The 18,118-nt window shown below is 39.7% G+C and overlaps 1 protein-coding gene across 2 annotated transcripts in view; it reads left to right on the forward strand.

Moving 5' to 3' along the window:
• spag5 (sperm associated antigen 5) overlaps positions 1-18,118 on the forward strand; it is a 32,632-nt gene that overhangs the window by 2,788 nt on the left and 11,726 nt on the right. For both annotated transcript variants that reach the window (XM_034188553.1, XM_034188554.1), the window contains 11 exons: positions 50-242; positions 430-546; positions 2,041-2,133; positions 3,203-3,337; positions 10,416-10,535; positions 10,625-10,717; positions 13,005-13,139; positions 13,231-13,324; positions 13,442-13,589; positions 15,704-15,754; positions 16,274-16,448. In XM_034188553.1, the coding sequence (XP_034044444.1) occupies positions 50-242; positions 430-546; positions 2,041-2,133; positions 3,203-3,337; positions 10,416-10,535; positions 10,625-10,717; positions 13,005-13,139; positions 13,231-13,324; positions 13,442-13,589; positions 15,704-15,754; positions 16,274-16,448 (1,354 nt within the window). The remainder of the gene's footprint in view (positions 1-49; positions 243-429; positions 547-2,040; positions 2,134-3,202; positions 3,338-10,415; positions 10,536-10,624; positions 10,718-13,004; positions 13,140-13,230; positions 13,325-13,441; positions 13,590-15,703; positions 15,755-16,273; positions 16,449-18,118) is intronic.

An 18,118-nucleotide genomic window follows, 5' to 3' on the forward strand; every position in this document is an offset into this window, starting at 1 on the left:
TTTCAGTGATCTATGTGTGGCTCTTTCTTTCCTGTTGTCATTGTCCCAGTATACCAGCAGGCAGCCTGGAGAGCCTTTCCAGACAAGAGCTGGAACAGAGGTTAAACTCCAGCATGATCATGGTGGAAGCCCTGTTGCAACAGCTGGCTGCAGGGAGGATACATGGAGGTCCTCCTGCAGGTCCTGCACCTTCAGACCTGAGGGATAAACTTGTGCAGACTGACCACACTGAACTTAGTCAAGTAAGAACACATTTAGACCCTGTCAATGCCAGCACCACCTGTTGGAAGCAAAGTGTGAGATTAGAAAAATTCTGAGCTAGTTTATTGTAGATTTCAGTTTTTGCTTGTCCCCCCACCCCGTGGTTATTCCTTGAGTGTGTTTGTGTTTTTGGTTGATCTTAATCAGAACTGTCTGTTTTATTTAAAGACTACAATGTACCGTGACCTATATATTGGCGCTCTGAGCAAGGTGGCTGAGTTGGAGCTGGAGGAAAGTTCTCTACAAAACCTCATCCAGTCATTGCAAGACATGAGAATGACTATGGTGAGACACACTGACACTCCCCATCCTCTTAAAAAAAAAAAAAAAAAATAGAAACCCAAACCAAAAAACAATTATAGGTTAAATAAGACTCTGCCTGAATTTTAAGATTACACAACTTTCTTGACCGCACGCTTAATATTTTACAGTTGTGGTCAGAAGTCTATTTTATTCATTGTCACAAATGAGAATGATTGAGGCGCTTTTGACTGAGATAAAATAAAAATGTACACCAAATGGGCTTTTCAGTATTAAATTCAAAATCCACATTCTGGATCAAATTTTGTCAGGTGATAGTGAGTGCCAGTCTGCACCTCACTTTCAAATATGAGCGTGATTGGGATATGTTTGATTAAGATACAATGTAAAATAAACCATTCAGTCATTCATATACATTAAATTGGGTTTTCAATATTAAATTCAAATGCCCACAGAGAACTGGATCAGCTCTGGATCAAATTTTGTCAGGCGATAGTGAGCGCCGGTCTGCACCTCACTTTCAAGATATACTGTAAAATATACATTAAATGGGTTTTTCAGTGTTAAATTCAAATGGCCACAAAATCTGTAATCTGGATTAAACTTTGTCACCTGAAATTTCAGTTAAATATATCATAGCAGACGAATACACTGATACTTGAGAAGTGAAATTAAGTTTTTAGTATTTCCAGAAAGTGTGCAATATTTATTTAAACAAAATTGGGCAGGTGCATAAATTTGGGCACCCTTGTCATTTTATTGATTTGAATGCATTTAGCACAAAATTGGTTTGGTAAGCTCATTGACCCTTGACCTCCTTACACAGGTGAATCCAATCATGAGAAAGTGTATAAGGTGGCTATTTGCAAATGTTTCCCCTCTTTGCATCTCTTCTAATGAGTGCCATGGGAGCCTCTAAACAACTCTCAAATGACCTGAAAACAAAGATTGCTCAACATCATGGCTTAGGGAAAGGATACAAAAATCTATCTGAGATTTCAGTTGTCAGTTTCCACTGTTAGGAAATGGAAGACCGCAGGCACAGTACCAGTTAAGGTCCGAAGTGGCAGGCCAAGAAAAATCTCAGATAAACTGAAGTGACATGCTTTTTATGCTGACAAAGAGAAACTACCAGTTGTAGTCAATCATGATCACTCATGAGAACTTAATAGGCATTGGCCTTGTCACAACATGTGAATGTATGTTGATATTTGAGTCTGTATAATTTTGACCCCATGTGGTTTACAGAAGATTCAAAATAAATTCAAACTTGTGCGTCAAATTCTTTAAGTTATTAATGATGTATGCTGTACAATCAGTCCACCCTGGCAAAAGAACAGTTCAAGGACATCATTAACAGCCCTAAAATGGCATGATATTTATACACATTATGAGTGTATGTAAACATCTGTCCACAGCTGTATGTGACATAAAAAATGTACTGAAGTATCTGATTTTTATTTATTTTTGTCTCTGGGTAATAGTTATGTTCATGTTTATCTGCATTTGTTCTAACAGAGTTCATTGACCTGTGATGTGGATACTGCTCTCGCTCACATGAAGGAAATTACAGAAGTTGCCAGAGAGGATCATCAAAACCTCGTTTCACACGTACTTGCACATTTTACATAGGGATGTCCTGATCAGATTGAAATTTGAATTGTGCTCAATCAGGGTATTTTTTGATTGTTCATTGTTGGATAAATTAAACCAGAGTCATTAAATTGGTATGTGTTCTCTCTCACTGTAGCTGTTTGACCACAGAGCTGCCATGCACACTTGCAAATGCTCTCCTTTACTTCAAATGCGAATCAAGTCTATTTTATTCACACAGATCAACAGTGTGCGTCAGTCTTGCTCTGTTTCATAAGCATGATGGCAACGGCAGCCCTCTGTCACTCAATGCTGCGCTGTAGTGCTGCAACAGCATGCATTTTAAAATGACATTTCACTCTGATTCACTTCAAGAACAAGTCTGCCCAATAACAAGATCATATCACATGCGGCATCTGTCAGCAACAATCAGTTAGCGCTTTCCACATAAATAAACAAGGTTTTCCTTGATATAGCGGGTTTTCTTCCTTGTAAAAGAGACTGTACACATGTCTAGCCAGTGGGGTGAGGGATTGAAAGGGCCCCCTCTTAGAGTAAAGGTCCACTTTTGAAGACATTTTTTGAATATTATAATAATAATTGATGCTTTTTAACTAGTAAAAATGTGTTCAATCACTCTTACTTTGAAATGATTTGGTTTTACTACTACAATGTAGCACTAAATGGAATTGTGGATTAATGTAAAACCAGATCTGTTACCTTTATTTAAAAATAAATTAGTAAATTAAAACATTAAGGAGCAGCTTGGATTAAAGGTGTTTTTTTTCCTCAATATATGGCAGAGCTGCTAATTCAAATACTACATTAACATTTTTGTGCTTGCAGTGTGTCTGTGAAAGTAATATCTAGGAAAATAAAAATACTGGATCAGGAGTCTGTATTGGCAGATACTTAATATTAAATAACTGCAAAAACAAACAAACAAACAAAAAAAACCCTGCTCAGGAGATCCCTAGTTTACGTGTCTCATGTGTAAAGCAATCATATGTTAATTCTCTGTACTGCAGCTGTCAGACATTATTTATTTATGTATTTCTGTTGTAAATGATCTGTCTGTATTGTTCAGTACGGCGAGATGACACTTCTTATCAAGAAATCAAAAGCAACACAGGCCAAGATGGTGCAGAAGGTAAAAGATGCTCTTCAGCAAAGAGAAAACATGAGGACACAGATGGAAGAAGCTTACACAGCAAAGGACGCAGTAAGCACAATTACTAATCTTTGTGATATGTGGCTTTAGTAGTTGTTAATAGTATTTGCTTGTAATTGTAAAGGCAGCTTGTCTGTGAATTACCACACAACACCCTAAACAAAAAAAATTTAGGCCCCCGGCCACCACTGGGAGATGCTCTTGCATATTTAATCATGTGTGCGCAAGTGGTGGTAGAAGTACTACTTAAGTAAAATTAGTAACGCTATAGTAAAGTGTATTTGCATCAAATATGCTTGAAGTACCAAAAATTAAAGTATTCATTACACACACACAGTGGGGCAAAAAAGTATTTAGTCAGGCCCTGATTTTGCAAGTTCTCCTACTTAGAAAGATGACAGAAGTCTAATTTTCATCATAGGTACACTTCAACTATGAGAGACAAAATGAGGAAAAAAAAAATCCAGGAAATCACATTATAGGATTTTTAAAGAATTTATTTGTAAATTATGGTGGAAAATAAGTATGTGGTCACCTACAAACAAACAAGATTTCTGGCTCTCACAGACCTGTAACTTCTTCTTTAAGAAGCTCTTCTGTCCTCCACCTGTTACCTGTATTAATGGCACCTGCTTGAACTTATCTGTATAAAAGACACCTATCCACAGCCTCAAACAGTCAGACTCCAAACTCAACCATAGCCACGACCAAAGAGCTGTCGAAGGACACCAGGAAGATAATTGTAGACCTGCACCAGGCCGGGAAGAGTGAATCTACAATAGTCAAGCAGGTTGGTGTGAATAAATCAACTGTGGGAGCAATTGTAAGAAAATGGAAGACATACAAGACCATTGATAATCTCCCTCAGTCTGGGGCTCCACGCAAGATGTCATCCTGTGGGGTCAAAATGATCATGAGAACAGTGAGCAAAAATCCCAGAACTACACAGAGGGACCTGATGAATGTCCTGCAGAGAGCTGGGACCAAAGTAACAAAGGCTACACAGTACGCAGAGAGGGACTCAAATCCTGCAGTGCCAGGCGTGTCCCCCTGCTTAAGCCAGTACATGTCCAGGCCTGTCTGAAGTTTGCCAGAGAGCATATGGATGATCCAGAAGAGGATTGGGAGAATATCATGTGGTCAGATGAAACCAAAATAGAACATTTTGGTCAAAACTCAACTCGTTGTGTTTGGAGGAAGAAGAATGCTGAGTTGCATCCCAAGAACACCATACCTACAGTGAAGCATGGGGGTGGAAACATCATGCTTTGGGGCTGTTTTTCTGCAAAGGGGACAGGATGACTGATCTGTGTTAAGGGAAGAATGAACGTGGCCATGTATTGTGAGATTTTAAGCCAAAACCACCTTCCATCAGTGAGAGCATTGAAGATGTAATGTGGCTGGGTCTTCCAGCATGACAGTGATCCCAAACACACCGCTCAGGCAACGAAGGAGTGGCTCTGTAAAAAGCATTTCAAGGTCCTGGAGTGGCCAAGCCAGTCTCCATACCTCAACCCCATAGAAAATTTGTGGAGGGAGTTGAAAGTCCATGTTGCCCAGAGACAGTCCCAAAACATCACTGCTCTAGAGGAGATCTGCGTGGAGGAATGGGCCAAAATACCAGCTACAGTGTGTGCAAACCTGGTGAAGACTTACAGGAAACGTTTGACCTCTATCATTGCCAACAAAGATTATGTTACCAAGTATTGAGTTGAACTTTTTTTATTGACCAAATACTTATTTTTCACCATAATTTGCAAATAAATTCTTTAAAAATTCTACAATGTGATTTCCTGGATTTTTTCTCATGTTGTCTCTCATAGTGGAAGTGTACCTATAATGAAAATTGCAGACCTCTCACATCTTTCTAAGTAGGAGAACTTGCACAATCAGGAGCTGACTAATTACTTTTTTACCTCACTGTGTGTGTGTGTGTGTGTGTGTGTGTGTGTGTGTGTGTGTGTGTGTGTGTGTGTGTGTGTGTGTGTGTGTGTGTGTGTGTGTGTGTGTGTGTGTGTGTATATGTATATATATATATGTATATATATATATTCACATTGATGGAAACTGAAATCTGAGACTCTGGACATTAAAAAATTGCTCGAAACATTTAATCCATTTCATCGCAGCTATAAAATGATTTATGGATTTCCATAAAACTTCATACAATGGTAGCACATAATGTGAAGATGTCCATGAAGGAAATTCAATGTTTTCAAGGGGATTGTTGTTTTTTGTTTTTGATGTATATATAAATATGTCATATTTGACAGTTACACGTGCAGAGGCCGCTAAAAAGAATTTTCGCAAAGAATTTGCTGCCACTGGTATGTAATACCGTGCACCTGGAAAGTATTCACAGCACTTCACTTTTTCCACATTTTTGTTATGTTACAATCTTATTCTAAAATGCAGTATTCATTTTTTCCCTTAAAATTCTATTCACAACACCCCATAATGGCAACACAAAAATGTTTTTTTTTTAATTTTTGCAAATTTATTTAAAGAAAAGAAAAGAAATTGTACGTACATACATATTCACAGCCTTTGCTCAATACTTTGTTGATGCACCTTCAGCAGCAATTACAGCCGCAAGTCTTCTTGAATATCAAATCAATTTTATGTATATAGCGCCAAATCACAACAAACAGTTGCCCCAAGATGCTTTATATTGTAAGGCAAAAGCCATACAATAATTACAGAAAAACCCCAACAGTCAAAACGACCCCCTATGAGCAAGCACTTTGCGACAGTGGGAAGGAAAAACTCCCTTTTAACAGGAAGAAACCTCCAGCAGAACCAGGCTCGGGTCTTCTGCTGGGACTGGTTGGGGCTGAGGGGAGAGAATCAGGAAAAAGACATTCTGTGGAAGAGAGCAGAGATCAATCACTAATGATTAAATGCAGAGTGGTGCATACAGAGCAAAAAGAGGTGAATAAAAAGAAACACTGGGTGCATCATGGGAAACCCCCCCAGCAGTCTAAGTGTATAGCAGCATAACTAAGGGATGGTTCAGGGTCACCCGATCCAGCCCTAACTCTAAGCTTTTTCAAAAAGGAAAGTTTTAAGCTTAATCTTAAAAGTAGAGAGGGTGTCTGTCTCCCTAATCCGAATTGGGAGCTGGTTCCAGAGGAGAGGAGCATGAAAGCTGAAGGCTCTGCCTCCCATTCTACTCTTACAAACCCTAGGAACTACAAGTAAGCCTGCAGTCTGAGAGCGAAGCGCTCTATTGGGGTGATATGGTACTAAGAGGTCCCTAAGATAAGATGGGACCTGATTATTCAAAACCTTATAAGTAAGAAGAAGAATTTTAAATTCTATTCTGGAATTAACAGGGAGCCAATGAAGAGAAGCCAATATGGGTGAAATATGCTCTGTCCTTCTAGTCCCCATCAGCACTCTAGCTGCAGCATTTTGAATTAACTGAAGGCTTTTCAGGGAACCTTTAGGACAACCTGATAATAATGAATTACAATAGTCCAGCCTAGAAGAAATAAATGCATGAATTGGCTTTTCAGCATCACTCTGAGACAAGACCTTTCTAATTTCAGCGATATTACGCAAATGCAAAAAAGCAGCCCTACATATTTGCTTAATATGCGCATTGAAGGACATATCCTGATCAAAAATGACTCCAAGATTTCTCACAGTATTACTGGAGGTCAGGGTAATGCCATCCAGAGTAAGGATCTGGTTAGACACCATGTTTCTAAGATTTGTGGGGCCAAGTACAATAACTTCAGTTTTATCTGAATTTAAAAGCAGGAAATTAGAGGTCATCCATGTCTTTATGTCTGAAAGACATTCCTGCAGTTTAACTAATTGGTGTGTGTCCTCTGGCTTCATGGATAGATAAATATGATGCCACAAGCTTGGTGCACCTATCTTTGGGCAGTTTTGCCCATTCCTCTTTGCAGCACCTCTCAAGCTCCATCAGGTTGGATGGGGAGCATCGGTGCACAGCCATTTTCAGATCTCTCCAGAGATGTTCAATCTGATTCAAGTCTGGGCTCTGGATGGGCCACTCAAGGACCTTCACACAGTTGTCTGAAGCCACTCCTTTGATATCTTGGCTGTGCTTAGGGTCATTGTCCTGTTGGAAGGTGAACTGCCACCCCAGTCTGAGATCAAGATCACTTTGGAACAGGTTTTCATCCAGGATGTCTCTGTACATTCCTGCATTCATCTTTCCCTCAATCCTGACTAGTCTCCCAGTTCCTGCTGCTGAAAAACATCCCCACAGCGTGATGCTGTCACCAGCATGCTTCACTGTAGGGATGGTGCCTGGTTTCCTCCAAACATGACGCTTAGCATTCACACCAAAGAGTTCAATCTTTGTCTCATCAGATCAGAGACTTTTGTTTCTCACGGTCTGAGAGTCCTTCAGGTGCTTTTTGGCAAACTCCACGCAGGTTGCCATGTACCTTTTACTCAAGCGTGGCTTCTGTCTGGCCACTCTACCATACAAGCCTGAACATTCTCTTCTCCACAGAGAAATGCTGGAGCTCTGACAGAGTGACCATCAGGTTCTTGGCCACCACCCTGACTCAGGCCTTCTTCCCCGATCATTCAGTTTAGATGGTTCAGCTCTCGGAAGAGTCCTGGTGGATCCAAACTTCTTCCATTTACGGATGATGGAGGCCACTGTGCTCATTGGGACCTTCAAAGCAGCAAAAATATTTCTAGACCCTTCCCCAGATTTGTACCTCGAGTCAGTGCTGTCTCGGAGGTTTACAGAAAATTTAGATTTTGTGCTCTGACATGCACTGTCAACTGTGGGACCTTACATATAGACAGTGTGCCTTTCCAAATCATGTCCAATTAACTGAAGTTTCCCCAGGTGGACTCCAATTAAGCTGTAGAAAGATCTCAAGGATGAAACAGGATGCACCTGAGCTCAATTTTGAGATTCATAGCAAAGGCTGTGAAAACTTATGTACATGTGATTTATTCGTTTTATTATATATATATATATATATATATATATATATATATACACTCAACAAAAATATAAACGCAACACTTTTGTTTTTGCTCCCATTTTGTATGAGATGAACTCAAAGATCTAAAACTTTTTCCACATACACAATATCACCATTTCCCTCAAATATTGTTCACAAACCAGTCTAAATCTGTGATAGTGAGCACTTCTCCTTTGCTGAGATAATCCATCCCACCTCACAGGTGTGCCATATCAAGATGCTGATTAGACACCATGATTAGTGCACAGGTGTGCCTTAGACTGCCCACAATAAAAGGCCACTCTGAAAGGTGCAGTTTTATCACACAGCACAATGCCACAGATGTCGCAAGATTTGAGGGAGTGTGCAATTGGCATGCTGACAGCAGGAATGTCAACCAGAGCTGTTGCTCGTGTATTGAATGTTCATTTCTCTACCATAAGCCGTCTCCAAAGGCGTTTCAGAGAATTTGGCAGTACATCCAACCAGCCTCACAACTGAAGACCACGTGTAACCACACCAGCCCAGGACCTCCACATCCAGCATGTTCACCTCCAAGATCGTCTGAGACCAGTCACTCGGACAGCTGCTGAAACAATCGGTTTGCATAACCAAAGAATTTCTGCACAAACTGTCAGAAACCGTCTCAGGGAAGCTCATCTGCATGCTCGTCGTCCTCATCGGGGTCTCGACCTGACTCCAGTTCGTCGTCGCAACTTCGCACAGGCATTGAAGAGGAGTGGACCAACATTCCACAGGCCACAATTGACAACCTGATCAACTCTATGCGAAGGAGATGTGTTGCACTGCATGAGGCAAATGGTGGTCACACCAGATACTGACTGGTATCCCCCCACCAATAAAACAAAACTGCACCTTTCAGAGTGGCCTTTTATTGTGGGCAGTCTAAGGCACACCTGTGCACTAATCATGGTGTCTAATCAGCATCTTGATATGGCACACCTGTGAGGTGGGATGGATTATCTCAACAAAGGAGAAGTGCTCACTATCACAGATTTAGACTGGTTTGTGACCAATATTTGAGGGAAATGGTGATATTGTGTATGAGGAAAAAGTTTTAGATCTTTGAGTTCATCTCATACAAAATGGGAGCAAAACCAAAAGTGTTGCGTTTATATTTTTGTTGAGTGTATATATATATATATATATATATATATATATATATATATATATATATATATATATATAAATTTGCAAAAATCTCAACAAAACTTTTTTCCACATTATTCTGGGGTATAGTGTGTAGAATTATGAGGAGGAAAATAAATTTCATTCATTTTGGTATAAGGCTGTAAAAATGTGGAAAAATTGAAGCGTTGTGAATACTGTCTGGATGCATTGTACATGCAAGAAAATTGTATTGAAAAGCACAAAATATCATTTTTTGAGCTTAATCACAGATATGTAGTATGTAATATAAATCTAATCAACCTAACTAGTAACTAAGGCTATCAGACAAATGTAGTGGAATAAAAACTGCAATGTTTGCCTCTAGATGCATAAAGTTGCAGAAAATAGAAACGCCCAAGTAAAGCACAAAGACACAGTATGTTATTGTATTGTTGTTCCGATTATCTAGCAAGGTATCCAGATGAATACAGTGTCTTGCCAACACCCCTTTGCTTGATGTCAGTACATGACATGATAGATTTCAGTGGTCTGATACATTTGTTTGCCCAAGGAGAGCAGACATCTATGCAAAAAAAAAAGAAAAAAAAAGTGTTTTGATATTTCATGTAGTTCCTGTATGGCCCACTGAATTTGTACCCTAAAATTTGACCAATATTGCTCTTGGCATTAAGAAGATATCACCATGGACAGACAAACAGAAACAGATGGAGAGACACGGCCAGTACAACATATTAAACATACAAAAGCCTCCTTCCAGTTTGCTGGTTTGGTCTACTGAAGTTTGCAGATAAATGGCCCACTGGTCTAGTTGTTTAATAAAAAGTAAATCTCAAATCCTGTAGCTTAGGGCATTATTTGGTAAGTGGTCCAGACAAATTTTGTTTTCTAACTTCAGAAGTTAGTAATTGGATGAGTTGAAGATTTTTTTTTTTTTTTTTGTGATGATTGAGCAAGCACTTAACAAATGTATTATTCTTCTAATGTCAAAATTTTAACTACCGGTTGTGTGTTTCCAGGCCTTTATTGCACTGGAACAGCTGAGAGACCACTGTGCCACAGAAATCTCAGAGCTCGGGAAGAGTATTGGGTCTCAGCAGGAACTTTTGACTGCCCTCAACCAGACCTACCCAGAACAGGCAAAACAGTTAGCTCTATTAGAGCTACTTCAACATCAGTCAACCGGAATTGTCTTATGTTTTGTTTCTCTTTCTTTCTTCTTGGGCAGGTGTCATTAAATAAGACCAGAACTGAAATACTGAGCTCTGCCTCTGATCTTCTGACCAGTACCCTAAATGAGCAGTCCTGGTTGATGAAAGAAGTATGTTCCATATGTGCTGTCTTTGTGAAACAACTCAGATATGTGCAATGGGAATTTGACCAGAAATGTGCAGGCTCATCTAAATTTAACAGGTGCCTACAGTTACCTGCAGTTTCAAGTCAGAAAAATAATTTTAATGGTATTAGGGTCATTTGGAGGTGGGTCAGTGAAAATAAATTTTATGTAAATTAGCCAAATATTACCTAATATACAATTAATGAATGCTAATCAGTGCATTGGTAAGAATATCTGCATTCATTGAAAGATGCCTCATGGAATGGTATGTTCTATCTTTCAACAAATGAAAGTTTTGCACTACACAAATAGAAAGCATTCCTTATTTGTTTTTTTTAATGACGCCTCAATAGGCATCATTTGATATTTTACTGAAAATTAGTTTTCTTCTGGGAGCAGAAAGGGGAGGGTCGCAGGACCCAGCAGTTCGCGCTACCCTGCAGGACTGTGACACACCACTGACTTGAGCTGCTGCACTGAGGAGCTCAGTGGTGTGTGAAAACAAATGTCTGCTTTATTAAATCCAGAAAAAAAACCGTGACCAATACTTATCCAGTTCTTCAAATGACAGGGTTTCAACATCTGCTGAAGATGTCCCTGCTAACACTGCGATTGCTGGATTTAACTTCCTCCTATCATAGAAGATTTTTACAAGAAACTATTGGAGCTGTGCAATAGGGCGACACACACGTGAGAAAAATGCTCAGATAGTACCAAAAATTTACATTTGTGACATCACCCATGCAATGGGACAAAAATAATGAATGTTATGTGACAAAATACACCAAACAAATTACAGTCATCTATCACTCACTCTCACTCATCTTCAACTGCTTATCTGGGATCGGGTCGCTGGGGTAACAGCTCCAGCAGGGGCCCCCAAACTTCCCTTTCTTGGACAACATTAACCACCTCTGAATGGAGGATCCTGAGGCGTTCCCAGGCCAGTGTGGAGATATAATCTCTCCACCTATTCCTGGGTCTTCTCCGGGTCTCCTCCCAGCTGGACGTGCCTAGAACACCAACCTAGGGAGGCGCCCAGGGGGCATCCTTACCAGATGCCCAAACCACCTCAGCTGGCCCCTTTCAATGGGAAGCGGCTCTACTCCGAGCTCCCCACGGATGACAGAGCTTCTCACCTTATCTCTAAGGGAGACACCAGCCATCCACCTAAGGAAACCCATTTTGTTTGTAATACTGTCCCTGTTGCGCTGATTCTCCAGCCAATCTCACGCTCCACTGTCTCCTCACTCATGAACAAGACCCCGAAGTACTTGAACACCTTCACTTGGGTCAAGACCTTGTTCCCTACCCGGAGTAGGCAAGTCATCGGTTTCCTGCTGAGAACCATGGCCTCAGATTTAGGGGTGCTTATCCTCATTCCTGCTGCTTCACACTTGGCTGTGCACCGACCCAATGAGTGTTGGAGGTCACAGGCTGATGAAGCCAAATATAATAATATCCAGGTTTAAGAAATAATTGTTTTGTAAATTATAAAATCAAAATAAGAATTGACTGAATAACTGCAAGTGTGAAAAGATGCAGCTCATGATGACTCCAGATACCTGTGTGATTGGAACATGGAAATGAAGACTGCAAGAAAAGTTGAAGATGGGAGAATTTCAAAGGAAAATAAAATAAAAATACTCCTCACAAAATTAAGGTATAGGAAGTATTTGGAGGCTGATCATGAAGGCCACAGCAGTGCTGGTTACTTTGTGTGCACTAATTGCAATGATGTTTTGGGGGTCGGACATCATTTTGTCACTATTAACATTTGTGGTTCGAATGGCAGCCACAATTAAAGCATCAGAAGTTCGGGTTGCTTGTGAATGGACCCACTCATTCCTGAATCTGACAGTACATTTTCACAGTATTTTACCACTCCAAAAATGAAATCGAATTGAGATAAAAAAAAAAAGAGGGACATTGATGAACAACATCTGATTACAAAATTTTGAGAACAGTGTTTTGGAACAGACGGTTTTGTTTAAATTGTAGATTGCAATTGTTGCTAGATGTTCACATTTCATGAAAAGTAAGTCCCTTCGGCTGCTCCCTTGTTTGCACTCGGGGTCGCCACAGCAAATCCAAGGTGGATCTGCATGTTGAATTGGCACAGGTTTTACGCCGGATGCCCTTCCTAATGCAACTTCAACATTTTACTAGATAAAGGGTGACATCAATCACAGCTTTGTTTTAATGCAGTAAGAATGCTCAGTATGGTTCTGGTGCTTTTGCTTATTTTTTTCTTTCTTTCTTTTTATCACAGCTCTTTACAGTCAGGGACCTCTTGCAGAAGACGACTCCTCTGCTTTTCAGACTCCATGAGAAAGCAGCTGCTGCTCTGAGGGCACAGAACCAACACCTCTCTGCTAGGGACCAAGCTGTTGAGGAGAGGGATCAGGTCAGGTTTTTGTCTTGAACCAAGGGTACCCAATTAACTGTGTTGAAGCTTCTTTTTTTAATGATGCTTATGTTGTGTGTATGTTTAATAGGCCCTGGAGAAGTTCAATCATGTGAATTTGAATCTCCAAAATGCCAGCGAACAAATTGGTGACTTGAATCTACAGGTGACAATTTTGACCACAGGTAAAAGCCAAAAAATCTACAACTTGGTTATTATGAATATTTTCACACAAAAATGCAAAAAGAGTTTTTATAGCAGTTTGTGTAAATGGTCTTTTTTTTTCTTTCTTTTTTTTATAGAGATGGGTGTACTACGTCAGAAACTGACAGAACGGGAGGAGGAGCGGTCTCTGTTGGAAAGGAAGGTCACAGAGCTCTCAGCCACAGTTTCTTCCACCTTGGCTTCGTACACCTTCTTGGAACAGGCTCTTACTTCTGAAAGTACAAAGTAAGAGTCACACATCTGCTCTGGAATTTATATATTTAAAAAAAAAACATAAAAGTGCACCTAAATATGAGGTTTAATTAAGGAAAGCAGTAGAAGTTGGAATGCAAATAGTATCGCTTGCACACTTTTTCTTGTGGCCATGACAATTTACAAAGGTGTTTGCAGGGGAGAGCATGGGAAAGTTCTAGATTTCTGTCTTGCTATGTACCTTTTCAGAACCAAAATAAGAATTCGTATTATATTTCACTTATGAATTGCAATAACATCCAAGAATCTAGGGCTGTCATTTTTACAGTTTTACTTTTTACACATTACTTAAATTAACCCCTCTGTTAGTCTAGTTTTAGTCAACTAAATATCACAAGATTTTAGTCAACCACACTGATCTTTAGATCACCTGCTTTGTTGCATCTAAAATGAAGACCACGGCTCTACCAGTGGGACACATCTGTCTGTGCCTGTATGCGAGGTGTCCAGCCAACTGGTTTGATTTTGGCACAGTGAGCATTAACCATTGCACAGAGCGCATACAGCCCCAAAAAAAAAAAAAAAAATTAGCTGACAGATCGAGCTAGATAATAATAATAAAAAAAATATGACTGTCGAGGTGACCTTTTTCATTTAGAGCTGACAACAACAACAAAAACCCTTGCAGAAGCTTGGTAATTTTTTTCTCTCTTTTTGGCTGTGTATCTGGCCTGTTTATTGGATAGCCATGCCATATCTCATTTATGGTACATCAAGCTTTCTTATCCCTTACATTTCAGTCATAATAAATATTACATCACTTCCTTCTGTAAAGGTAATCTCCTCCAAAGTGAGCTAAACTCAGCAATTTTTCCTTGATATACTCCATTATTGTTTCTTAAAACTTTACTGTACTGGACTGTACTCACTCCACTAGCTTGTAGTTCACTTTAGACTTTATTTGAAGATTTTAATGTTTGTTCTTTAAAGTCATTAATGGGCTTGCCAAATCTTACTTCTCTGAGATTTTAACTCTTCGCAACTACAACAGGCCATTGTGGTCATCTGCTCAACTATACTTAAAAGTACAGAGGTTGAAATACAAGCTCTGGGTGATCAGGCTTTTGCGGTCGTTGCCTTCAAACTATGGAACAGTTTAGTATTTAATATGCACACTATTACTGTCCTTTAACTTGAAGTTTAAGATTTATTTATTAAAAATGGCTTTTAGTACAAATTAGCACTTTGACATTTATGCTTTTTATGCACCTCTTCTGATTTTAACGTATGTTATGTACTTATTCCTATTAATGTTAGTTCTTTTTTTTTTCTGAAAAGCGCTTTGGTCACTTTTTGATTGTTGTAAAGGGCTATATAAATAAATGTTTTATTTGATTTAAAAAGTCACATTGTAGCCATGCTTGGGCCCCGACCACAGAGTGCAGGGGAGGGAGGCGGGGAAGGCACGCTCTGGTTCGGTCTAAGACACCTGGGCCTAATGTGTGCACATTAGACTGTTCAAAATGTCAAATGTTACAAAATTGTTTGGGTCACATGTTCTTGTTCCACTAATAAAATAAAAGATCTGTGCCAAATTTTTATTGTAGTCGGACATTGTTTAGGAGTCCCCCACAAAGCAACAATTTTCCCCAAACAAGCAATGTAGTAATCCAGTAATTCCACTAATGTTCTCCTCTGGGTGACCAATCAGCCACCACTTTTTACAATTAGAAGCCATCACATGTACCTGTAAAAGAAAAATAATGGCATCAGAGTCTTCTCTCATTAGGGTGACGTTACCTTGCCAGGGGAGGGAGAGGAAAATGTGTTTGCTCTGGGGGACCCTAAATCTTATCTGATTGAGTCTGCACCTATAAAACCCCAAGTGGAACAAAAACATGTGGCCCAAAGTCTCCCACAACTTCTAATTTTTCACGGTATAACATGAACAGCCCTAGCGCACATCATAAAAGTTCCCATCATATTTTGTAAAGGAGCTAGCTACAACAATTGCAATGACCAACAGTAGTTATTGAAACACCTGCTGAATGCTCATCCAGTTCAACATTTTTATGAAGGAGGGTCCTTGAATATGGAAGCAAATGTTGATATCGAGCATGGATCTGCTAAAAATGTTATCATTTCAGGTTACAACAGTCGTGGAAAGATGTTCAGGAAGCCAATGACAGGGCAAATGAGTAAGTAGTGGCAATAGTTTTAAGGATGTAGCCATACCATCTGGGTCATTCCATGTCAACAAACATCTGCAGAACAGGCACATCACACAACATCACACTCATCGTTGTCCATGACAACTGCCACAGAAATGTTCATGCCTCTAAGTCCATTATTTGCTGAGATATTCTACCTTGAACATGGCTCCAGAAATGACGGCCATAATTTTTGCCTAAAAAACGGCAGACCCCATGCACACTAAATTGGCCATTTCTCAGAATCTACTTGGCCCACAGGCCTCAAACTTCAGATTTGTTGTTCTGAATAGTCTGGGAATATTTGATTAAAATTTAAAGAAATTCTGAGACAAAGTGTGTGAGGCCCCTCAAATATTTGTTGAATTGACATGGAATGACCCATCTACATTTCAACTTGATAAGTTATAGTTGACGACTTCTTGCTACACACCTTGAAAAAAAAAAAAACAGGAAATGAGGAGCTCACCTGTCACGGTGACTCTTCTGTTTTGTGCTTATGTCCAGATTGGAGCTGTTATTGACTCAGTCGCAGCAGCGTGTGTATGAGCTGAGTCAGGATTTGGCTCATTGTGATCAGCAGCTCAAACAGCAGCAGGCTTTATTGGACACGCAGAGCAGGGACATCAAGAGTCTTCAGGATCTTTGCACGCAACTCAACGGTGTGCGGGAAATGAACGAGGTTGGTTTTTTAGAGTGCATACAATTATGTGTGCACATGCATTATTTATTTTGGGATCAATGGGGACAATTATTTATGGCGAACAGATAAATCTGGCTGTATTCAGTTTACATAAATACAAAGGAGAAGATGTAGACACATTTTTGTACGACTGATCATTTCATCAATAGCTTAAAGGCACTTAAAATATTGCCAAATACTGTATTACAGGATATCGTGTGCTTAGTTTGTATTGTGAGTTAAATTGTTGGAGTACAAACCTGTCAAAGACTGATTTTGTCATTATGGATAGTCCTACAAATCAACCTGAAAGCACACTTACTGTTTGCTGCATATAATGTCTAACGCTGTAAGAAACCTGGGTTTCATAAATTAGAAACACCAACATTCAGTTTTAACATCTTTTGCTTGTCTCAAACTTGTGCAGATCTCAGCAGCACACAGCTAATCGTGCTAATCAGAAGATACTTATTAGAGCATGCAGTGCAACTCCTGCTACAGGCCTTTAGCTTCTCATACTTCAGCTCTTGCAATGCTTTACTGGCACATGCCATCATGCACATTCCCATCTGTTTATATTATCAAAGAATGCAGTAGTGGGCCTTTCAGTCAGCTGAAATGAGTGTATCGTGTTGTTCGTTTTTTTTTTTTTTTTAACAGTAGCTGTCTGCATCAGCTTCAAGTTCTTGTCTCTTAGAAGATGCAAATCTGCACCGTTCTACCTGGAGTCGGTCATTCAGGTGTACCAGACTGGTCCATAATTATTTTAACTATGACATAGTTTTTATGATTTTTGTTTCTGTACACCACCACAATGGAGTTGAAATGAAACAACTGAGATACAGTGGGGTAAAAAAGTATTTAGTTAGCTCCTGATTGTGGAAGTTCTACTTAGAAAGATGAGAGAGGTCTGTAATTTTCATCATAGGTACACTTCCACTATGAGAGACAAAATGAGGAAAACAATCCAGGAAATCACACTGTAGGATTTTTTTTAAAGAATTTATTTGTAAAATATGGTGGAAAATAAGTATTTGGTCAATAACAAAAGTTCAACTCAATACTTTGTAACATAATCTTTGTTGGCAATGACAGAGGTCAAACATTTCCTGTAAGTCTTCACTGGGTTTGCACACACTGTAGCTGGTATTTTGGCCCATTCCTCCATGCAGATCTCCTCTAGAGCAGTGATGTTTTGGGGCTGTCACTGGGCAACATGGACTTTCAACTCCCTCCACAAATTTTCTATGGGGTTGAGGCTTGGAGACTGGCTAGGCCACTACAGGACCTTGAAATGCTTTTTACGGAGCCACTCCTTCGTTGCCTGAGTGGTGTGTTTGGGATCATTGTCATGCTGGAAGACCCAGCCACATTACATCTTCAATGCTCTCACTGATGGAAGGAGGTTTTGGCTTAAAATCTCATGATACATGGCCATGTTCATTCTTCCCTTAACACAGATCAGTTGTCCTGTCCCCTTTGCAGAAAAACAGCCTCAAAGCATGATGTTTCCACCCCCATGCTTCACAGTAGGTATGGTGTTCTTGGGATGCAACTCAGCATTCTTCTTCCTCCAAACACAACGGGTTGAGTTTTGACCAAAATGTTCTATTTTGGTTTCATCTGACCACATGATATCTCCCAAGCCTCTTCTGGATCATCCATATGCT

This window comes from Thalassophryne amazonica, chromosome 15, assembly GCF_902500255.1.
Source record: "Thalassophryne amazonica chromosome 15, fThaAma1.1, whole genome shotgun sequence".
NCBI classification, from domain to species: domain Eukaryota; kingdom Metazoa; phylum Chordata; class Actinopteri; order Batrachoidiformes; family Batrachoididae; genus Thalassophryne; species Thalassophryne amazonica.